Source organism: Gnatocerus cornutus, chromosome 2 (genome assembly GCF_029298725.1).
Source record: "Gnatocerus cornutus isolate USDA-ARS CGAHR chromosome 2, icGnaCorn1.1, whole genome shotgun sequence".
Lineage (NCBI taxonomy): Eukaryota > Metazoa > Arthropoda > Insecta > Coleoptera > Tenebrionidae > Gnatocerus > Gnatocerus cornutus.
The window spans coordinates 4,211,586-4,236,797 of record NC_142234.1 but is presented as its reverse complement, the minus strand read 5'-3'; the positions used below and the strand labels follow the sequence as shown (position 1 = coordinate 4,236,797).

The 25,212-nt window shown below is 34.1% G+C and overlaps 1 protein-coding gene across 2 annotated transcripts in view; it reads left to right on the top strand.

The window, feature by feature from the left end:
• The window catches only part of LOC148178198 (homeobox protein caupolican-like), a 60,199-nt gene extending 36,490 nt beyond the window's left edge, over positions 1-23,709 (top strand). For both annotated transcript variants that reach the window (XM_088050908.1, XM_088050909.1), the window contains exons 3-7: positions 9,241-9,362; positions 19,987-20,300; positions 21,024-21,606; positions 22,458-22,534; positions 23,203-23,709. In XM_088050908.1, coding sequence (XP_087907034.1) covers positions 9,241-9,362; positions 19,987-20,300; positions 21,024-21,606; positions 22,458-22,497 — 1,059 coding nt within the window. In that variant the 3' untranslated portion in view covers positions 22,498-22,534; positions 23,203-23,709. The remainder of the gene's footprint in view (positions 1-9,240; positions 9,363-19,986; positions 20,301-21,023; positions 21,607-22,457; positions 22,535-23,202) is intronic.
• The last annotated feature ends 1,503 nt before the right edge of the window (positions 23,710-25,212 follow it).

Sequence of the window (25,212 nt, the reverse complement as noted above, 5' to 3'; positions counted from 1 at the left end):
CCGTGGCTTATCTGCATTCAGAAACAATCCTCGGACTTGTTTCGATTAAACCGCGAGTAGGTTGGCCGAGTACAAATTACTATTTGTATTGATCCTTGTTCAGGTGTGATTTCATTTCATTCTCTATGATAAATGGCACTCTTCTTATCTCGACATCTGAAATCTTTAATTACATGGCGTACTGCAGCTTGAGTATTGATTATGAATTTACAACTGCAACTACCCTCTAATAACGACAGATAATTAAAAGAAAAATGCATTAATCACCCAGCGACAAGTTCGTGTTTTCGAACAGATAACGCATCGAATTCACATTAATTTTTATTGTGTACACATATTTTTAACGAAACTAGGCTTCCCTCTTAAAAAAGTGAATTTTATTAGCTGTAAATTATCTTTAGTACACTTGTTCATTGATAATATTTGTGTTTATTGTAGTATTACGGGTATTTATGTTTAATGACGTTTGATTTATGTTGTGCATTAATAGCTACATTATATGTACTTACCTGCCTAGTTAATCTGGAATTGTCCATAAAAGTCTCCTTCAAAATGCCAATTGTTGACGGGCACGTTAGAGATTCAAGGCTGTTGCCGTAATTAAGGAGACAATGTTTGATTTTTATGGTAAAATTCTTGCCATGAGTATATTTAATTGTAATTCCTCGTTTCCTGTGGTGGTTTCAAGTGTAAACATTCTGTGGAAATTACGTGCAGGAGTGAACGACGTTTTTTCGTGTACGATCTAAAAATATACAGAGGGTTGCCAAAACGGCGAGTGAAGCGAGTTTTTTTATAATTTCGCATCTCTACAGTATGTCCTCGGATTGAGTTCATAAGAGGAAAAAAACCGTTATTTTTCATTTTACAAAAAAATTACACAGGAATACATAATATTTTTTGCTTAATTTAAAATAAAAAACATCTTTAATTAAAACTTTAATATTATCAAGCTGTGTTCATAAAATCGAAAAAAACAAAAAATAACGAAGAACTTTTAAATTTTTGATTTTGCAAAAAATGTCAAAGGAATGAAATTTGTTCCTTAACTCAACCAATTTCCACTATTTGATTGACCTATTACCTTACATAGTTCAATTCTAACTCGTAATTCTTTAAGACTGTTTCGAATTTTCTCAATTATTGTTAAGGATGCAATCGCATTTCTTTTCCAATTTTTTAATACTTACACATTATTGGGTAAATTTTTCTTTAATCTTTAAGGCACTATTTGATATTGTGAATCCCCAGCCTGCTATTGTTTAAATACGATTACAAAATTTAATAAATAAAAATAATGAAAAAATTAATTTTAAGAATACAAACTAATAATTTTGAAATTTTAATTGCAGATTTATTTGTTTTGAAATAAGCAAAAAATGTTATTTCTTTGTGATTTTTTTTGTAAAATGGAAAATAAACTTGTTTTCCCTTTTGTGAACTCAATCCGGGGACATACTGTATATCCCTAAATTTACTTGCATTTTCTCATGATATTTAAATTACCTACTCAACTAGTTTTGTTTAATTTTGAATTCTTTGCACTTTTGACTATTTTTGAAATGTTGAAAAGCATAGAAATCTACAGCATACAATATCAAAATCAGAAAAATTTAATGATTTGAACTGTCTTCAAAGAGCACAGAAATCTAGAGAATATCTAAATTTTTAACGATTTATTTCCGAAACTCAATTTTTTTCATGAGACATTATGTCTAAAGTGATGTCAGTTCTCAAGACATTGGAATGAGGAAGATTCCAAGATCATAATAATCTTAAAAATTTAGAAGAAATTGACTTCAAGAGAAGCTACAAATAAAAAATTTAAAGAATAAAGATCTAAAGCTTACTAATATAAACAAAAAATGTAAAATTATATGAGTAGTATTTTTAAACATAAATTCTAAAATCAATCTTGTTTGTTCAATAACGTCGTAATTTGAGAAGCCAAACAAAGAAGTTGAACCTTTGCAAATTTTAAAATTATTGTAGTAGAATAAATAACTAATCTACAAATTTATTTTTTAATTTATAAAATTTTTCCTTGAAAACCAAAACTTTCTAGTTCTGCCAATAATCTGCCAACGTTATTGTTTAAAAAAAATCATTAATAATATCGTCGGCTTAATGTGTCCTATTTCAATTTTTGAACAAAATTCACTTTTAATTTTATAAAAGGGAAAAAGGAAAGAAAGGAATATCGTGGAATTTCAGTCACCAAATTTTCAAATCTCCGAGTTGAATACATAAATGTAAAAAATCAAGATTTGTCGATCTCTATTAAACAAAACAAAATGGACCTAGCAGCTTTACGCGTTAAGCCGACGATATGAAGCAATTTCTGAGAATTTTTGAAAATTTTAATTTCTTTAAAACAAAAAAAAATGTAATATTTTTGGCTTGTTCAATAAGGTTGTTTTCGAGATGCGGTGCTCAAGGTCTTAGGGAATCAAATTGTCTATTTTTTATTTTTTTCTAACGATAAAAATTACACCTTTTACCACTTACTTGGAACTCTACTAATGAAAATATTCACCTAAAACAAACAAACCTTTTATTGTTGCTAAGCAATCAAGATTACATTCTGAATTATCATTAATCAAGTGGCGAACTGGAAGTTTTGACCAAATATTCAATTAATTTTATTTCGAAAAGGAAAAGACTTTTACATAAAACATTTTTTATCAATTGATTCTACTTGTTTTCACCAATGACCGCCTTTTCTTTGACAGTATATTTCATAACCACCTTGTAATAATCCAATTAATAACTGATTTACAGAAGTCTATTTGAAATTTCAATGGTTACTTTAAATAACGAGTATATGCACAACGGATATCAAAATTAACACTTTACGCCTTGGTTACTGTTGTTGAAAATTTGACTTTACACCTACGGGCTGTAAAGATAGAAAAAATATCTCAGCGGCCGTAAAGTTACCTAAACAATACGAAAAAGTGCTTCAAATTGGACTTATCTGTCAAAAGTGTCAAAGACTGGGAAAGCATTTTTTCATGGTGTTTAATGAATTACGAAGTGCGTTGTGCATAAAACGTTGTACGCATTTCTGGACGCAACAGCGATTACACCCTTTGGCGAATTAAGGCTGTCTCTATCGTCGGTCCTCAATATTCTTCTGCGGGCGCAATATATCTCTTTTGGCCGTCTGTACGTAAATAACTATTTTGATGTCCGTCGCTCGTTTGCTTACATTCAAATTAAATTTTCTCTTTTACCTAACATCAATGAAAAATAAATAAATTTGGACAGATTTTATTAGGGACGCAACCATCAAAATGTAAAATTGAAAATCTAAAAGATTTTGTTTCAAGATTTTTTATTCCTATTGGACTGGAGCATTTGTGTTCTTTGAATTCTACAATTGTTTTAACAAATCCCGACCTACTGCAGCAACCTTGTTGACTATTCGATTTCATAAAAGGACCAAATCGACCTGTAAATCTGTTAAAAAAGGTAATAAAACCCATCAAGTAGCCACATCATAGTCGCGTTGTGCAGACACGTCTAAACAAAGCCCCAAAATAAAACATTACACTTCCTGTGCACTTTATCACCTAAATTTATCGCGGTATTATTCAGTATCCATTGTCCACTTCTGCCATCTCCACCCATTCTGCTTACCTATACTTCCACGTTTCCTCGTTTCTGGAAAAGCAGCTTTTTGTCCCATAAAGCGCGTGATTTTATGGTTTTCATACCCACAGACTTATTTATATCATAACCACGCACTTACTTCCTATTATTTAACAAATACAGCAAAAACTCTTCCACGCCATCAAGCAGTAGGTTGCGTGACACAAAAAAGCGAGCGTTTCTTCTTGCAGAATGTTCTACATACAGTGTTAGCGTTGTCGCCATATATACTCATGTCGCGGCTGGAAATAATGGATGAAGTAACTAATTATATCCGTTGTAAAAGGCTGTTGGACTTGAAAAACAATGAAGTCGACCACGACATGCACTGGAAATTTAATTTTCGTCGTCGTGCCCAACTTTAAAAATCGATTATCTTCTGGCAGATGCCAATCGACAATTTTTCCGTGTAAAACGACAATAGGCGTGACAGGTCATAGGAATTCGTTCAACTCTGTTATCGGTAATTCTAAAATGATGTTGTACAAGACGAAAATTCGGCTTATTTCCTTGCAAATTGATATTTTCGGTTATCATGTCGAGCTGGATTCGAGAACAAAGGTAGGAATGAATTTCTTGCTGACTGGGAGCTTGTTCCGAAAATTAATTTATGGTTTATTTTCTAAATTTACAATTCTAATAGCATTTGCCTTGTAAATGCGTTGTTGCGTAAATAAATTATTATTGCTAATATGTGCTCATTTGACAGCTTAATAGTCCGACTGCTAATAAATATAACATAACAGACGGGAATTTTCAGTTTTAAATATAACTGTGTTTTTTTAATTGTACAATTGAAACCGGGCTATCTCCTTTAAGATCGAATTTGTATTCAGAAATCTAATACACTTACAGCCATTAATTCTATCTATCGTAAATTCTTGCATAAACGCATGTTAACAACACAATTAACACATAGTTACTTAATATATGCGTAACGGAGCCTCATTATCTTCTCCAACAATTTTTTTCGATTCTGAAAAATCCTATCGATCACCCTCCTACTTGCTTCCAATTTTCATTCTCTCTTATCAGTCGCAGCTAATTTAACTGGTAGATCGTTAGGAGTAAATTTTGAGGTCATTAGAACCGATCCCACTACAGGTTTTTCGATAAAAATTAATGTATATTGGAAACACTAAACTTGTCACAACGTAAATAAAAAACATGTCGAACAAATTATAGCACAACTTTTCCACATTGTACTTTCGTCATAAGAACATCTCGGGCCTAATTAACGTCGCAATAAAATTACACAAGTTGACTTTCTAAAAGCGCCGAATTAGAATACAATTGCGACGATTTGTTCCCGCGACAAAAATCCAACTCGTTCCTGTTTCTCTCACGAATAAATCGATACCGATGGCGAGCTTCGAGGTGTTCGAAACCACATATTTATGCAAATCTAAGAGCTTTCAACAGCTTTGAAAAATTCAATACTAATGAGATGAGATTTCGCACGATGGAAAAAATCACACCTTTTTGGTCGATTTTTTGCGCGGCCGCACACAGGCGACGGACGTGACGGGGATTCGAAAAATTTCGACACGAGGTTACCTCATTCATTCCGGAGATAATTAAATGCCAAAATATTTCGGATATACAGGTTTGCTTTATGTAAACATAATCCTATTATGGCGACATAACTGTCAACGTCGAACATGTCGTGGAGAATTACTTAAAGAAAAACCGGTCGCAAACGTAAATTTCGCCAGCGACGCATCGGAGAATTTTTTTAAGACTTAACAGAAGTGTGGAAACGATTTTCGATTTTTAAACGTACAAATCTGATTAGAAGTGGCGCATTTTTACTTGTTGGGTATCACAGATGCTCTTGGAAAAACTCGTCGAGTAGGATAAGAAGTTGACACTATTCCACGTTTGTAGAATATCTGAGCGTCGGTTCGCTTTGATGTTATTCTTGAAGAAGTCTCCATGGTATTGAATGTTATAACATACAACATTGTTAGAACGGGTCTGCATGTTGCTATTCTTCGAATTTGAAAAGAGAAAATCAATTGTTGTTTTTTTAGCCGTTGTTCTAACTTCACTTCAGATTTATTCTGTTTTTCTACTTGCACAATTAATTGTCTGGTTTAATTAGGTTTTGTATACTCTGTACCAGAATTTTCTGTTTTAAACTACCATGCTAAATAATAACATCTGGTTCAGTTCTCGTGATTTTATTTTTAGTTTATATTCTAGTATTGATATTGTCATGTTCTCTTCTTCTTTTGTTTTGTTCCTGTTTCCTTTGTTACAGTGTTATTAGTCTTCAGGTTTTTATGATCTTTTTTTATTGTTATCAATTTTCATCACTTATTTGTTAAATTTGTAACTTGCCTTACTTAGATCCAATCGCCTAATATACAGAACCTTAAGTAAATCTCTAATTTAGATTAAATATTTAACATTATGTTGAAGTGACATGTGACGGTTTTTCCGTCAATGCAATGTCAGTAATTATCAAAATCTCAAGATTAACTCAGTTAAATTATTGGGGAAACCAGTTCTTGAATAGTTCATTTTTTAACATTTTTTTTTTCATTTCTATGCTCTTATTTTATTTGATCAAGCCCTAATCGTCTGCCCATGTATTTTGCTATTTTCTTTTTTATTCAATATTTCTTAAGATATGAATTGCATTAAAAATTTAAACAAAAATTTTTCCCTTTTTTTAGTTTTTTTCGGACCCTTTATTTTTATTTTTTATTTTTTTGGCACTAGGAGCATGAGAAAATATTCTATCTTCAAAAATAAAGAGATGGTACTACTAATAAAATTGCTATTTACGAAACTAGAGGCAGAAGTGATTTTTTTTGTTCCTAGCCTTGACTATTGTCAGTTAAATAGTTGAAACCTGGCGACATTGCTACTTTTAACTGATTTATTAACTGGGCTAGATAGCAGAATTCTAACCCAACAAACACAAATTTTGAAAAATGTTCTTTTCAGAGTGAACCAACATTTTTCAAAATTTTACTTCAAAACCTGTATTTTTGCTTCTGTTGGTTCTAGATCAATGAAATTAAGAGGGGCTGCTATTTTTAACTCGCTTATTAACTGTTCTGAATTAGAATATTTGGGCGCAAAAGACTAAAATTTTTAAAATTTTTATTTTTAGAATAAATTATAAACTTTCAAAATTTTACATTAAACACTGTATTTTCTATTCTGGTAGCGCTACAGCGATGAAATTTGGGTAAGTTACTACTTTTATCACATTTATGGACTGTGCTAGGTTGCAACATTTTAAAGTAACAGACACACTTTTTAAATTTTTTTTTTAGAGCAAACAAAAATTTTTCAAAATTTTACATAAAAATATGTATTGTTGGATCTATTAGTGCTATAATGGGGAAATTTGGGCAGATTGCTACATTTAAGTCGTTTATTACCCGTACTAAATTACAAAAGTCTAGGGTAACAGATAGAAACTAAAAAAAATACTTTTGCGACGAGCGAAGGGCAAAACAGCAATCAAAACGCATAAAAATTAAGATTTGACAAGATTTAACACAAATTTTGACAGTTTTTGTAACTTTATATGTATAGTGGCAGAATAAAAAGTTGTTTAAAATAGTGCCACTTTGCTGTTTGACACGATCACATTCTTTCTTAAATTTTTACGAATAAAAATTTTAATTTTTTTTGTCAAATTGAGGTTCAGAATTGGTCACAAAATGAAAGCAGAAAAATGTTTCCTGTTTGCTAAAACTTCCAAAATCTGCGGTTTTATTTTCTTCACTTGACGCATTGTTACTTCGCAGCATTGTGAAATTTTTTTGCAAAAATATTTTCTCCAATTTCGAGAATATTTGCTTAAAAATAAATTCTCAAATTTTTATTCGTAAAAATTTGAGAAAAAATGTGTCAAACCGCCTTAACAGTGAAAAAAATTAAATTTTAATAAATTACAACATTAAATTTAGTTTGTCTCTCGAGATTTTTGAGTTTTTGTAGATTTTGTCTAGATTCCTATAAGATTAACTTTATTTTCATCTCATTACATTCTTAGATTCTCTTTCAATTCTATTTCTTAGTTTATGTGTTTATGAGATTATTGATTTTCTCTTATTTTTCCCCACATAGTGTATACATTTTCATATGATTGTTTTTTTGTATTATATTTAGGTTTGCCATGCTTTTTCTGCAGATTCTTCTTTGATTTTCTAAATTTTACTTAAAATTTTTCTTTAAGGTTTGTAGGGCTCTCTGTTGGTTGAATGAATACTTCCGGTTTTTAGGTTTGCAGGAGTTTATTCTTTACTTTATGTCCGGTTCATACCAACAAGATTTTCAAATATTCTCTCACTTCAAATTGTTAGGTTGTGGATATTTTCTGTTCAAGTTTTCAACTATATAAAACCTGAAATAACTTTTCTTGTCGTTTTCATAATTATTATATCGTTTCTACCCACCACACATAAAAATGCAAGAGCAAGTAAAAATAATATAACAAAACATTGATTGTCTGATCGCCTCCATACTTTTGTTGTTTGCCTAGCCAGTGTAAATATTGATGAAATGAAATTATAATGAAATTGATTATTTTATCCGACTTTTATTTTACTACTGTAAAGTACCTGAATATATTTACATCACATTTAGTGTTTAAAATATCCATGTCGATTTGCAGACGATTTAGATACAGAATTAACACTCAACTATTCTCTGATAGCTCATTGTCAATTGATTATCAGTCGCTTTTCCTCGACTTAAATAAACTTTTTGGTTGTTTCTTAGTAACGCCACGCAATGTTTTAATAAGTTAGCTGCCTATAATGTATTTTCCCAATAAATAATTTTGCGCTCTTTGCTCTGGAACAACGGAGAATGTGAAATCTACAGTGTGGGCTCTGCGGTTAGTAGATAATGGCATGAAATGAACTTTTGTTATGTTATTGTTTACACGTCTTTTTTATTGTACGTTTAATTAACAAGTGGCAAAAATGGATGTAAGCAAATTGAATAAAACCAACGTGTCGTCGGTTTAAACTCCGATAAGAACGATATAACTGACAATGCGGTTTTATTTATTATTTTCAAAAGTTTTAGCTCGTTTCCTTGGTGTTATCGATATCACCGTTGTGTTCTTTAATTTTTTTTTAAACGACTGTTTTGTAGGTTGTTTATTTAAGGGAATGCATCACCTGGGACGACAATCACGCCGCTAGTGATAACAGGAATGTTATCGTTGTTTGATTAGGTATCGGGCGTGATTGAATTTCTTTGTCGGTATCTAATGGCGACATAACACTGATTATCATTGACAAATTGTGTACCAGCTTTGAGATAACTATAAATCATGTTTGTCCAAAAATGTCATTGGATTATTCCGTTAAAATGGCGATCATCGCGGTTGCAGAATGACGGAAAACGAACACGCAGATGAGCGGATTAGACCCAAAGGGGTGCTTCGAGGGCGAAGGTGGTGACGTAATGAGGTTTACATAATCGTGATCATTTGGGGGAGAGAAAGAGCAAAGAACACGAAAACAACAAAATGTCCTGAACAGGTTGAGAAAACAAGCTTTCTTTCTCCCGGTTAGAGAAAAATTTGGATTAAATGACGTCTCTTTGCAGAGTAATCCTTACGCCCTGAAGGACGCAGGCGGTACAGCCGCAGACATGTCTGCGTGGACCAGCGCCGGCCTCCAACCCACAACGGGTTATTACCCCTACGACCCGGCCCTGGCAGCGTACGGGTAAGTTCTGCATTTCGACACCTCTCTTGAAAATTTTGTTTGCCACGACCAATTTGCCTTATCGTTGATAAATGGATTTTGAAATTTGATGGATACAAGCCGATTATAATCGACCGGCATCAAAAACCAATAAGGAAATGTTTTGTGTGAGAACACGTTTACTGAAAAGTTGGAAATAGCAAACGAGTTGTGTTCTATGCGGAAGTGTGATGGTCGATAAAAATCGCCGCTGTACGAGTTGACAATTTTTACGGAAAAACGAAAGAATTCATTTCTGGTTTTTGTATTTTTTTTAAATAGAAGTATTGATTTCGTGCTTGGGGGAAATTATTTAAAGCGTGCTGGATGAGGATGCTTTTGATGAATGGAAATGTTGCTTTTGATTGGCATTGATAGGGCAAGCAGCGGAGAGTCAAAAAATTATTAGTTTTACCTAATATTATGGGAATTTTTACGTTTATGAAAATATACAATGAAAACTGGGAAAGTTGTACTGGTCAGCTTGCTCAAATTTCTAAATTTAATAACTAGCAAGGCGTTTAAAAAATGGATAAATGAGGCAAATCCAAACTTTACAATTTTTTATTAATTTTTATGACTCTAGAATTTATTAAAGTATTTTGGAAATATTTATATTATATTAAACTCAAAATTTCCAACGTTTTCTGTAAAAATTCGTTTGATAATTCAACACGTGTTTTGAGAAAAATACCCGCCGGCATAAGCGTCGCAAGTGGAAAATTTAATCTAGATAATTAATAATGATAAGTTCTAGTTATTGCACTTTTAACTTCTCATTATTAAAATCGAGTAAAACTGTAAGTAATACATCAAAATTGTGTTACTTGTTTTGGCTCCACTTGATGCGACGCCACTGCCACAGCTAAAAGCGGCGAACAGCTGATTTGTACGCCTGCGCATTATGAAATTTGTTGGTGCGCATCCGTTTGTTTACCTACAAATTAGACGGGTAATACAACTGTAATAATTTTCAAAATTTTAGGACGATTCCAAAATTACAATGTTTCTTTATCTAAGTTTATAATTTTGTCGGTTTTAATGTGAAGGAATTCTAAAAAAAAATATTTTTAATAAACGCTCCAGAAAATAGCTATTTTACTGGCTCAGGTACTAAAATGAGTCTTTTTCGGACCCAATTTCATAAAATTGACATGACAATTAATACAGCATTGTGGTTCAATACAACAATTAAACAACTTTAGTTAATTCTATAGCTACATCAATATGAATGAATTGTTAGTAGTAAAGTAAATCTAACACAATTTTCTTCGCTTTGTCGGATTTTTTCAGGATTCTAAATTTTATGCAAAAAACGTCATTTTTGTGTGTTTATTTTAAACAATTTAATAGTTACTGTGGTGGCATAGTTAGCAACTTTAAATGACAATGGCTATCGGTTATCGGCTACGCCTCGCCCGTAAACAGCAACGATTTGTCCGCAAGGACTGTATTTTCTGTACTTGTAACAAAATAGATATTTATGGACGATTGTTTTTCATTTTTATTGCTTTAATATTTTAAGCTTAAGAAAGATATTTTTGAAGTTTTTGTTTTACGTCTTACTTTAAATTTTCTATGTTTGGTAATTTTAATAACAATAAAATCAAAATTGGGAAAAAGGGCTTATGGAGGCAACAATTCTGAATCAAAATTTTGCAACTAAAATCGGTAACTATGGACATATACTATCATTCATTGATCAGATAAACATTAAACTGTCGTTGCCTAGGAAATTGGGATAACCTTTTATCCCACTTATACAGGGTAATGAAAAAAAGGCGCCCATGAGTGGAAGTATCACGTCCTTTTCACTTAAATCTTCTCAGAAATCAAAGCAAAATTAATTTAAACCTATTCCTCTCTACAATATGAATTTTTTTCAAAGAAAAAATTTGGCAATGCTGCTCAACCCTTTCTAATAAAATTTTACATTCGGCTGTTTCCGTAGGTAAGCAACTAATTTTGAGAGCTTTACAATGTTGCAACATTGAAAAATTTTCTATAAAGCCAAGAAATGGTACTTTTAAAAGTTGAAGAAACTTGGTTTATTGCACTTTTTGTTCTTTTTTTTGATACAAAATATCATAAACTGTAAAATATGTAATGTCTAACTATGAAATTGTTATAAAAAAATTATCTAGACAGTGTTTAATCGTTTATGAAAGAAAGCTTCTATCTTAGTTAAAAAACCACAAACTTTGTTTTGGTTTTCAATTTTGGACTCAGGAAATAATTAACATGACAGGTAGCATGGGTGCCTTTTTTTCATCACCCTGTAGAATAAGCTTTCGGGATTGATTGTTAATTTTTTATCCTTTCTCGAATACATGTATTGCTGTCGGCACTCTCCCTTGCTCCTTGGGGCGCCAGTTGTGGGACACCCTGTATATAGAAATTTTGTAATTTTTGTAATTCGAACGGACCCAAAATTTCCACATTTTACAGTATTGAGACTAAAACATCGAAAATTTTAGGATTTACTTTCTTCGAGATGTTCACTGTGATAAACTACAATTTTAGAAAACATTTAGGTATTTTTAAGCCGAACTCCAGATTTCAGTTTTTATTAAATTCCGTCAATTTGTCAGTTTTAATGATAACTCAAGCTAAACCCTTGAAATTTAAGGCGTTTAGGTTTAGGTTGCAGTTTAGGTTGAAATCAACTGGTTAATTTCACATTAAACTTTTCTCATTTCAAGCAAACGAGTAAATTTAGACAATTTAAGCTCAAATTCGTCTAATATCCCGAAATTTAGGATTTTGAGAACTGGGTAATTTTAACAGGTTGCTTCTCTTAGAACCTGAAAGAAAGTGTCCCATTTCACAATCGTACGAAACAAAGAATCTTGAAATTTGAGCACTGAAACCTGAGAACGAATGTGTGTTGACCCGGTCATTCATCGATTTTTTCCCTATTAATATTTCTTAAATCTTTAAGTAAAAATCGCCATGAAAACAGTAAAAAATTACTCAATATCACTGATGAAAGTGGGTGTCGGGCAACTGTAACCGAACAATGAATCGCCGTTATAGAATGACTTCAATAGAATTGAAATTGATATAACAAAAAGATTTTTTGGTCAATAAAATTTGGCGGAGAAATCATTACGTTCTCATGTTGTAGACCTACATAATGTAAACATTAACATATCAATTTCGAGCACCTGTCCTCATGCAGGTGATTCCGATAATTTTCACTTAGGACACAATTTTTTCCTGAATTTCAACATTTATGGCATCGGTCGTCACAAAACAGCATCTCCAAAATCTCCGGCTATAATTTTTCTTTTTTGTCGTGGGATTTTTTCTCCGACTGGAACCCCCGCGAGGAGACATTGTCCTGTCGCCACAAGCCGAGATTCTCACGCTGAAGGATCGATGCCTGTCGCAGCGGCGTCTCTCGACTTTCTTACATCGCGAGCATCCGTTTAATTGCTACATGTAAAACTCGAAAACACTAATAAATTAAATGTCTGTTAACAGAAAAATATAAAATTCTCCTGTTGTTTTATGGATTCATTACCAGACCAGTTTGGCATTCGAATGCGGGAGCGTCCGACCGTACCGAAACGAAAAAAATGACTTGATGGCGTCAGTGCCTTTTTATAGCGCGGTGGCTCGAACGACGATAACATCTGCGATCTGCCATTCATTCCCTATTTAGTGTCGATCGATCGGAAACGACCGAGAAAAATTCCCGAAAATCCCTAATTGCTGCAACAAGTCCGCGAAACGAACGCGATCAATTGACTTCTGTTTACTGGAGTATAATGCCTGTAATTTAGTGAACAGTGGTTAGAAATGGGATTTTTTATGGAGGCCGGAACGGCGTGAGGCGCGAAACCCTCCATCCATCTTTCGGATCCCAAGGGTCTCTCCCCCGGAATCTTCCCGCAGAAAGATTTACGCACGCAGAATAAATATAGAGTGGCGAGGTTTTCCGAGACTGGGGGCTGAACACTTATATAAAGTGGATTTCGAAATCATATCCATCAAATAGTCGAGGCGCGAGATTGACTCGAAAAACCGGTTAAACAAATCGTTAACATTGGCACCCTATTAACGGTCTTACCACCTCACAATCTACCTGGATTTAATCAAAGGTGAAAATTAGCAAAGAAAACTCTACTAATCAGCGGATTTCGTTATCACCAATTTGGTGTTTTACTTGTTGAGATTGGTTTACGTAGGCATTTACACGTAGGCTGTTATATTATTACCGATTATCCAATTAAAACAGCGACAATTGAATGTTTGCCTTATTATGGCTATAAAAATTTAATTACCAAAGTAGAATCGTAAATAGTTTTAAATAAAAGAAAAGGCAAAGCTACGTAAGTTCATAATAATAAATTAGAAACAACTCTGACAGAGACATTTTTAATATTAATACTCGGCTACTATTTTTAATGGGTTACATATTTCTACATTAGAACGCTATTTAGCGAAATATATTTACAGTTACAAATATTAATCGGTTTGATAGACCAAAAAAAATTTATGCTTGAGCCACATCCATCAGCTTGTGTCAAATTTCTTGTTTTTTAGGTACAAAGTCTATAAAAGGAATAAAGAAACTGTACTAATTTTTGGGCCGGAGGCTTATTTCCTTATAAGAGCATTAATATTATTTTTAGGCGACTTAAACTGAAAATAATATTTTAGTAAGTCTTTTCTGGCCGCAAACATTTTTGGCCGATCTATGGTGGTGCCATCTATCCATACTTTTGCATATTATATCAAGATACCGACATTACCCCCAATTTTATAATTATTTGGGTAAAGTCAAATCGGCAAACTGCTGTAAAGTGCAACAAAGACGTGTTGAATTATTGAAAATGAACATAGATAGCAGTGCTGCTGCAACAACATCAAAAAGCACATCAAATCTAATTTATACAAATTGTGAAGCTACACATGCCAAAACTGCAAACGTAAATAAAAAAATATGAACTTTTCTGAAGAATTCATAAATATTTACAATTATTCAGTTATTATAAATTATTAAATCAATAAATCATAAATAAAAATTAATTAACTTGTAAATTTAATGATTTTGCCTAAAAAATCTTGTGTGCATCACGGCCAAAAAGTGCTATTTTGCCCTCGCCTTCTTTCTCGTCTCGGCCATTAAAAAAAGGCTCGACCAAAAAAGAAACACCTTTGGGCCTTGGTACACAAATAACGATTTTATAAACCACCACTTCGATGTGTTATAAAAAAATACTTTTTATTGTAACGTACCCACGTAAACACACGACAATTGAACACTCAGTATATTAAATTCAATAATTTCATACAGTTAATAAACAGGAGGTAAAAGTAATAACCTCTTATATGTATATTAAATTTCATTTTATTGACCTGTCACTAGTTACTTACAGAATTAAAAAAAATAGTTCCATCGAAAACTAAGTTTCTCAAAAAAAACTGTTCTAACATTTTGTACTTTGGCACAGCTAGCTAAGTACAAATTAATAAAAAAAAGTAGTCGGTTTGAGTTTAGCTTTAATAATCGTAATACATATTGAATAAACAATTTTTCGCCGGTTCTAAAATTTTGGAAAGAACCTGAAAATCTAAAATCTTACGCCTAAGAAACTATGGCACTAAAATCGCAAAATCGCAAGAATCTGAGCAAGAATCTAATAATTCTAGGACAGTGGGCGCGGATCATGGCGCAATTATCTTCAAGTGTCTTAATTTTTTAAATTTCTTTTCTCCAGACTGCTTAAAAAATTTTATTGTCTTTTATTATTAAATTCCGTAACTTTGGCAGATTAAACTCTTAGAGAGTGAAATTTAGGGTCAATACTATTTTCGACCTGTTAGTCAAATGTGCTAAATCACAAAATTTTAGAGCAACATTAAGGAGTAAAAAAAAATTTTTTACAATGCAAGCCAAAATTTTTTACTATTTTCAATTAAATTTGGTAACTTTGGTAGTTTCAACCCTAAAGCAGTAAAATTCGGGGGCGTTGCTATATTTGACTATTTTATTAAGCGAAAAAAATGTAGACCAAAAACGAGAATTTTTAAGAAATTTTTTCTCAGGATCATCCCACATTTTCTACTGTTCTGTATTAAATTCTGTAACTTTGACAGATTTAATCCTGAAACAGTAAAATGTAGAGTATTTGCTATTTTTGACTTGCTTATCAACAGTGCCAAATTCTAAACTTTTAGATCAAGAAATACAATTTTTTTAAATTATTTATTTATTTGAGTCGAACCAAAAATTACAGACGTTTTATACTTAATTCTCTAACTTTGGCATTATTAGCTTCAATGCAACAAAATTTGGAGGTTTGCCTACTTTTAGTTTGTTTGTTAATTGTGCGAAATTCCAAAATAATTAGAGCAACAAACCGAATTTTTGAGAAATTTTTATTTTCAAGACGAAACAAAAATTTGACCCGTCTATTGAGTGCTGTAATTTAGAAAATTTCAGACTTAAAACAGTAAAATTTGAGATTTTCACACTATTTTCGACAACTCTGCTAAACTACAAAATTTTAGACCAAGAACCAGAAGTTTTGAGATTTTTTTCAAGACCATCCAAAATTTGTTATCGTTTTGTAACTATAAAATTCAAAAATTTTAAATCTCTGTGACAACCTGTAAAACTAAAACTTGAATTATGAAAATCATGGAAAATTAAGAAACTTGAAAGTTTTAAAATTCTGAAATCTATAGAAACTGGCCACTGAAAATTTTAAAACATAATAAACTAAGTAGAATTTAGAATTTATTTATTATAAAAATGTGAACGGGAGCAGCAGAATTTAAGAATTTTTGAGCGGAAAAACTTTCTAAGTCTTATAATTTCAATAGTCAACAGTTTAAAACAGAACTTGAAAGAAACTGTTTACCACACGCAACTTAAAAAACTGTCGTCCGAGCATGGTAATGATTCTAATGATCAATTAACATTAGAAACAGAAATCGTCAACACTCATATTAATAAAGTAACAGTAAATTATTTTCTAAAGCCGTCCATAGAAGAACGTGTCTGTTCCCACACTTCCGGCATCCGCGAAAATCGCACAAAAACACCTCCACATTCCCATGTAGCTCGCTCCATTTTCTTGCACTTCCGTCTCTCTTACAATCTCTGCAACAATCTCGCGATGTTAATAAAGTGAAAATGTCGTGTCGGTAACAATTGCATCGCATGCACCCCATCCACGTTCACATTTCTCTTGATCCTTCAAAGATAATAGTTTTATCAACGGACATGCTAGGATTCCGTTCTTCCTGTTGCCACGTCGCGTGTACGGACCACTTTAGTTCAACCACATCGAACAGGTCCGGATTGCGCTGTGGCTAATTCCCGGAATGGCTTCAAGACAAAATGGCTGAAGAGGGAGCGCTATTGATTGGCGCGCTGTCGCGGCGTCGCGGCGCAGGTGGCGGCTGCCATCGCAATGCACCATTTGTATTTATAGTCGATAAAATCGGTTCCGCTCATTTCCCGATTCATGGGTGAACGCCGCACGCGGATACGAACCGGTTTCAGAGTGCTGTTGCCAACATTGACATTACAAACAATGATGGAGAGGGGGAACGGGAGATTTTCACTAAATCTGGTGACTTTTGGGCAGGGGACGGCGAATCACGAATTCATGAGATAAACTGTAGACGTGCAGGGACGTTTTTCTGCTAAAGCACGTCGTTTTATCCTCCCTCAAAAGAACCTGCGGCCGCGATACACCTAATGGGTTAAAAATCGTTTGGAAATGAAACCCGAACTTTCCGGCTTGTTGAATGACACCAGCTATAAAGATTTCTAATTTAATTATTCGCAGGGGCAATTTCTTTCCGTTATTTGCTCTCCACGCGTCTCTTTTTTCTGCCTAGCTGTCAAACTGATGTAGTGCAGCGCACCCTCTTCGTTTCCCCTACGGCGGGATTTGATTACGCCTAGAGTGGTTTCACCCCTATTAAGTTTGCTACTTTTTTCCGATAGACAAGGGAAAGGCGGCCACCGATGTCGATAAAACGGAAAAAATAAAGTTCTCTCAATTCTAAGACATTATTGATACACATCGCTGAGCGAGCGATTGCTTACTTCTTGTCCGCCCTGTTGCGGCCCTTTTCGATCGGAAGGGCTGGAATGGCTTTTCGAACATTTCTATCGATGCGGCTCGCCCTCGTGCCTTTTTGTTTTGAAGTTCTTAGATCTTTGCTGGAAATTCCAGTTTCTTCTTTGAGAAGATTTTAAAGTTGTCAATTTCCAAGTTTTCCGAGTTTTAAAACTGGTGAAAATTGTATTCATTTTTTGACGTGAGAATCGAACATTTCGCAGAATCTGAAGCTCTCAGGCTAAATCTGGGACTTTTACATCGATTTTTTATTAATATCGATTTCACCAAAAAACATCGATTTTTAATACATGTTTTTATTTTCACTGTATTATTAAAAATCGATGATTGCGGTTTCGATGTATGTATTTTATTTTACACTCTTGATTTTGGTGATATTTCGTTTGATTGGTTGTAAATCTGGGAACATCAAGTAAAAAAAATCGATGTTGAACTCAATTTCAACAAGAGCTCAATGACATCGGAGAAAACATCAATTTTGAAAAATAGTAAATAAAAAACTCAATATAGACTAGTTTACCGTGAAAAACAAAAATAAATAAAATTATTAATAAAGCAACAAAATAATAAACAAATACGAGAAAAACAAAAACAAATAAAATTTTTAGTAATAAACAAAATAAAAAGTAAACGAAATATCACCAAAATCAAAAGTGTACTTACATCAAATACTTACATCAAAACCGCAATCATCGATTTTTAATGATACATCGAAAATAAAAATATGTATTAAAAATCGTTATTTTTTTGGCAAAATCGATATTAATAAAAAATCGATGTAAAAATCCCAGATTTAATTGGTTATCAACGTATAGAACCAAAGTAAGGCCGGGATTTACTTGTGCTGCAGTCTAAATAAAGATTTGGAATTTAATTCAAGGGAGTAATATTTTTGAATTTTGTTAATTCTTATTAATCTCAAATTTGTTTTTTTTTAATAATTCATTTTACTTATTATTTTATTTATTACTAGGTTTTTATTTATTTTTGTTTTTCACAATAAACTATGCTGTGTTGAGTTTTTTATTTACTATTTTTGAAAATCGATGTTTTCTCCGACGTATTGAAGATCGATGTAATTGTGCTATTGATGAAACTGAGTTCAACATCGATTTTTTTTACTCGATGTTTCCAGATTTAGTAAATCTAGGACTTTTACATCGATTTTTTATTAATATCGATTTTGCCAAAAAAACATCGAATTTTAAAACATACATATATATTTTTATTTTCAATGTATCATTAAAAATCGATGATTGCGGTTTCGATGTTTTATACTCTTGATTTTGGTGATATTTCGTTTGATTGGTTGTAAATCTGGGAACATCGAGTAAAAAAATCGATGTTGAACTCAATTTCAACAAGAGCTCAATTACATCGATCTCCAATACATCGGAGAAAACATCAATTTTGAAAAATAGTAAATAAAAAACTCAATATAGACTAGTTTATTGTGGAAAACGAAAACAAATAAAATTATTAATAAAGCAACAAAAAAATAAACAAATACGAGAAAAACAAAAACAAATAAAATCTTAAGTAATAAACAAAATAAAAATAAATGAAATACATACCACCAAAATCAAGAGTGTACAATAAAATACATACACCAAAACCGCAATCATCGATTTTTAATGATACATCGAAAATAAAAATATGTATTAAAAATCGTTATTTTTTTGGCAAAATCGATATTAATAAAAAAATCGATGTAAAAATCCCAGATTTAATTGGTTATCAACGTAGAGAACCAAAGCAAGGCGGGATTTACTTGTGCTGCGGTCTAAATAAAGAATTGAAATTTAATTCAAGGGAGTAATATTTTTGAATTTTGTTTATTCTTGTTAATCTCAAATTTGTTTTTTTTAATAATTTATTTACTTATTATTTTATTTATTACTAGGTTTTTATTTATTTTTGTTTTTCACAATAAACTATGCTATATTGAGTTTTTTATTCACTATTTTTCAAAATCGATGTTTTCTCCGATGTATTGAAAATCAATGTAATTGTGCTATTGTTGAAACTGAGTTCAACATCGATTTTTTTTACTCGATGTTCCCAGATTTATCTCAGGCTCTCAGGTTGCCCTCAAGTGATTTATTGAAGGTTTCAGTCAATTCTGAGATTCTTTTTTCAGTTTCATAGGCAACTATCAATAAAGCTTTAGGTTTTCGTGTTCTAAATTCCTCAGAAAACCAGCAATAGGAATTGTAAAATCTAAGAGAATAGCAATCTGAAATCTGAACTAATTCTTTCGTACGAATTCGAGAAGTTACAAAACCAGCCAACGTTACAATTTTCTTACATCCTTTTACATGTCTCCGTCTGAGAAACGACGTCCAAAAGCCAGAAAAATTGCACTCGTACAATTACAGTATCTCAAAGTTGCTCGTAATCCCGAGACCGCCACACTGAAAAATTCCAAGCAAAGTTCGTTTTCAATCAGCACTTGTAAAGTTTTCCGTCCGTTGCCAATTTTTCTTATCTCTTTTCAGATACGGCGCCGGTTATGACCTGGCGGCGCGACGGAAGAACGCGACCCGCGAATCCACCGCAACCCTCAAAGCTTGGCTCAACGAACACAAGAAGAATCCTTACCCGACAAAGGGCGAAAAAATCATGTTGGCAATTATCACAAAGATGACTTTAACACAAGTGTCGACGTGGTTCGCGAACGCGCGACGAAGGCTCAAAAAAGAAAACAAGATGACGTGGGAACCGAAAAATAAAACGGACGATGACGACGACGCTCTCGTTTCCGACAGCGACGACAAGGATAAAGATGAAGAGGATAAGCGCGATGAGACAGGTGAGTGAGTGATTTCATTTAGAGAATGAAATCGAAGGGTTTCTGATCGCGCTGTATATGACATGGGCAAAAAGCGTGGAAACGACCGGCAGTTGTTTGGATTTAAGCTCCTAGTTTAATTTCATTGGGTATTGTGAAGCGTTTTCTGGTACACGCTTTATCAATAATTTAATTATAATTTTTATTGAGCCAATGGCGTTTGCTGGTTTGCAATAAAATTTTTAATTTATTAATTGGACGGGGCTGTTATTGCAGCGCGCTCGCGTTTTTTGTGTTTTCGTTTAGTCGATCTAAAATGGATTTGCTTTTCCTGCATTTCGAACCGTTGTAAACACAATTAACGCTCTGGAAATTGTAAAATGTTAAATTGTAAATTTAGGAAAATTTGTCGAGAAAATGTGCAGACTTATTCAAACTGTAAAATGATTTTAATTGCATACAATCCTCAACAATTTTATAGTGTTCTAGATTGATGGATATGTGAGATTAAGATAAAATAATTAATTAAAGAATTCATAACAATTTTTATTAACAAGAAGGAGCGTCAATCTGGTGTAATTATAATGTAATAATACAATACAGTAACGATCAACATTTTCCAGCGTGCTTGTCTTGTAATAATTTCAAATTACCATTCAAGACTTCTTGCTCCCCGTTACACCGATGCAATTATGATATCGCAAAGTGTCAAGTCTCGCCTGACTTCTTTTTGATTTTTTCCAGACATGCATGGTCGAATAAAATCGGAACGCAACGGCAAAGACCTGGACGACGACGACATGAACGACGACGACCGCAAAGACGACATCCTGGGCAACAACATGCACCACATCCTGGGCAACACTTTCGGAATGAAACCCGAAATGAAATCCTCCGATTGCGGCGTCCCTCTTCCTCCATCCAAACCCAAAATCTGGTCGTTGGCCGATACAGCCGCTTGTAAAACGCCGCCCCCGCCACCACCAACTCAACAGCAGTGGCTGGGAAGCAACGGTTTCGCCTTGCCGAGCTCGAGGTACGGAGGGAGCGGATTTTTGCCTAGTCACTGTCAACAGGGGTTTCCGGACGTCCAGACGGATACGCCGCCTCAAACACCGCCGAGTATGAAGTTGCCCAGTGTGGCGGGGAATCTGTTGCCGGGGCAGGGGCCGTGCATAGGCTCGGGGGCGGCTAACACGGGCTACTCGCAATCGGGGTTCTTGGGGGGTTTTGGGAGGCTACAGAGTCCGCATCGGCCGCCACCGCCACAAGGAGCACAGATGGCGGCGACGACGGATAACGCGGCCTTCAAACCGTTTTACAAGAGGTAAGAGGGATTCACATAATTACAATTTATAAGCGCGTCCATTACATTGAAGGATGAATTCATCACGGGGCTTGTAAAAAGCACTTACAACTCGAAGGAATTCTAGATATTAACACTATGCGCGTGAACTTTCGAACATAACTTGTTTATCGGAGTTTATCGATTCAATGACGACATAACTGTGTTTTTAAGAAGAGGTGCATTAATCTTTGCTTTTTATCATCAATCTCGGAGTAGGAAAAGAAAACAAGCTGTCTACCTTTGTAGCAACATCTCTACAAACATAAAACAATGCGCGATTCCTGAGTTAATTAAATAATTATTATTTGTGATGCGCCACAATTAGTTCCTCTTGCAAGAACTTCCGGAATGGAGAAAAATGCTTGCACGATATGATGATTGATGATGGGAGATACGACCCTTCAAAAGCCAGCACGAGGTTTATTTTAATCGCGTCGGTTCTTAATTGAATGACACTTTTAGGTATCGAAAATGTCATCGATTGGTCTTTAATTTGTCATATTACGTCGGATGGTCGAACGGCTAGACAGCTCTCTTTTGATAGTTGGTGGTCCAGATTCAATTTATTAATTTAGAACAGTTGGAACATCTGCGTTGTAATCAGCGAATTAGTTTTTGATTTAAGAGATGTAATAAATAAATGCGCAGGGCAGAGCGTTGGAAAAACTGAAGACTTCCATTCATTACTGCCCACAGTCCGTCCGCGCCCCAATCAATCGTCCCTCGTCTCCTCTCCAACACCTCCGTTTGAGATAAAGAGTTCTGTTCCCATAATTATGGCACATCTCGTTATCTCCTTTATTCTAATTCAAGTTTTTTTCTTGTTTCAGCTCCCAAAGCATGAACGGAGGGTTCGTGTCGCCAGTGTGAGCCGCTCCCAGCTGGACCTCGTCGACCCATCGGTTAGGTAAGTGTAATGTGCCCACGCTCGACTATACTGAATGAGGAATGCCCGTACTCGCTATCGCCACCTTCTTGACATTGACAAATGATGCGAGATTCTGATCAGTGAATGGGAGGCCTATTCTTGAACCGCACGAGATGAGTCGTATACGAGTTGCCACCGGTGACTTGACGCGAACGCTAAATCCGCACGCTCGAGTCCGAGCGAAAGCCGTATTTTTGAACCGTGCGAATCGAGACGTATAGTATTTCATCGGTCTTGATCGGACTCGCTCGAGCGTTCGCGTCAAGTCACCGGTGAGAACGCGTATACGACTCGTATACGTCTCAACTCGAACGGTTCAAGAATACGGCTCTGGGTCTCTCGCAGACCACTAACTAGTCTGCGGTACGCAACTTACTCAATCGGATAAACCTGTCCTGTTGGCCTGCTGAGAATCCATTGTTTTAAATCAATATCTTCTCTACACACCCTTTCTGGTCTCTCCACTGGGTCTATAGGTTGCACGATGTGACATAATGCCTTTCGAAATTATTGATTAACAAATTACCGTACCAACAAACAAATCAGGTCCGTTAGTTTTGACTGACACCATTTGTCGCAGTCAGGGAAGAGCGATGGGAGTCTTTAATGAACGTTCTTCCTCCAACTCACGTCTATTTCTGTTGCAGATCCGAGCGGCCGCCAGCCTCCGAACCAAGAAATGGGCAATGTGCAACAAATCTAAGAGTGGGTGTGTCAGAGTCGCCCGTGAAGCGATCGCAATCTGTTGTATATTTGTGTAAAAGCATTTATTTATATCTGTGATAATGAACAAAATGTCTCCCAAAAGTGACGTTGAAGTTTTCGGCAATGAGACTTTTGAACAGTAGTTTCTTGACAAACTAGAAGAAATTGCTCGCACCTACGTTTGTAACTTGTTGTGTATCATCACAAGTCAGGCTAGTTGTATTTCAGGATTCACCTATTTTATTGTTACGTTCTTTTAAATAATTAGAAAATTGTTGTGTATAATAAAAGTACCATATCATGGATTTATTATTAAAACTAACCTTTATTTTGTTGGCAGCTCGCCTAAATTGTACATTATTTTATCTGTTTGTAAATAGATGAGTGTGTATAGAAGGATATAATAATTATAATTGTCTTGATTAAAATATTAACAGAGACTATCTTAACATGTCGTTTTATTCTCATCCTCTCCCACAACACATGGGCGTGCACCCTTCGACACTAATGTTTATTAATGACAACAGTTATCGAATCATTAGAAGCTGTCTTTAGCATAAGCCGGAACTAATGACACTGTCCGGAATCCCCGGAATCTTCTATTTCGGGTCCTCTTTGCAGGTGGTGCAAAAAGACGCAACACAAAGAGATAAATTGTCCGCGATGGTCGTTTATCGTTGATCAATAATATAAATTGGCCCGATGCGATTATATATTTTAATTGTGCGGACAAGTGGTAATATTAATGAGGCTCCGGGAGAGGGTTCGTCCCACACGCGCTCCAGGTAGACCTGCGTTTGGGTTGGAAGGAAGCACAGTGTCCGATGTAGATTTCATTGTTCTCTTTTAAATATTTTGACGTTTATTATTGATATCTATAACAAGAATTCAAATCAACGATCTGATCCCTGGTGTGTATGTTGTGAATAAAGACAATCGTGAATTATAGTGACAGATGGCACAATGGAATTATGCGTGGCGATTATTAATTTTATATTGCGATAAGACAAACCGATTTCTACCATCGGAAAAAGTATCGAATTATGTTGACATCTTATTTCAGTTTCGTTCTCGTAACTGTCATCTGCAGTATTATAGTGACCGTGAATTCGTAATAATAATAGGAGATAATTCTTTGCTGTTCAATTGACAATAAATTGAGAGCGTTCAACCACATAATTTGATCGGCACTATTAAACCGTGAGCATGCATAGTGTTCGCAATTGTTATGATTTGTATTGTTGATTGTTTTAAAAAATCAAATGTTTGTGTGAAAATTTAATCAATTGGACCACACCTAGTTAAGACAATAAGGTATGGGAATTAAAAATTTGAATTCACATCATTTGCCGATTTTTCTCAATTAATTTATTATGCTCAAAACTATCTGCATCGATTTGACAAATTCACAAAATATTACGTTGACAGTTGACAATTAACTTGGCAGAAATCGATAAAACGTTAAACATATCTCGCTCTCATTTTTTTTGTATCATAACAGTATTGGAAGCCTTATAATCCTCGCGATGCTCGGATTTCAAATTGTCATTCGTGGCTGTCATGACACACATTACATCCTTGGTATGTTAATAATAGCTATTACAAGTGAATTGTGTGTCAGGAATAAATTAATTTGAGGACCAAGAGCAGACACTGGTAAAGCTGGCCATTTAAACCAATGATTTAATAAACATTTAGAACTAAACATTGTTTGATAAGTAAAACATGCAAATTCTTCCATTAAAATCAATTTAAAAGAGTACTAATATGGTTGCTTATAGTCTTTTTTACAATATGTTTACGAATTTACAGAAATCTTCAAAATTTACTTAGGAATGGCACTGCTAGGAGCCAGAAAATTTGGGGTTTAGGTATTAAGAATTTGTAAGCTGAGCATCTGGATATCTAGAATTTGGATGAGAATGAATTTATATAATGTAGGCATATGTTGA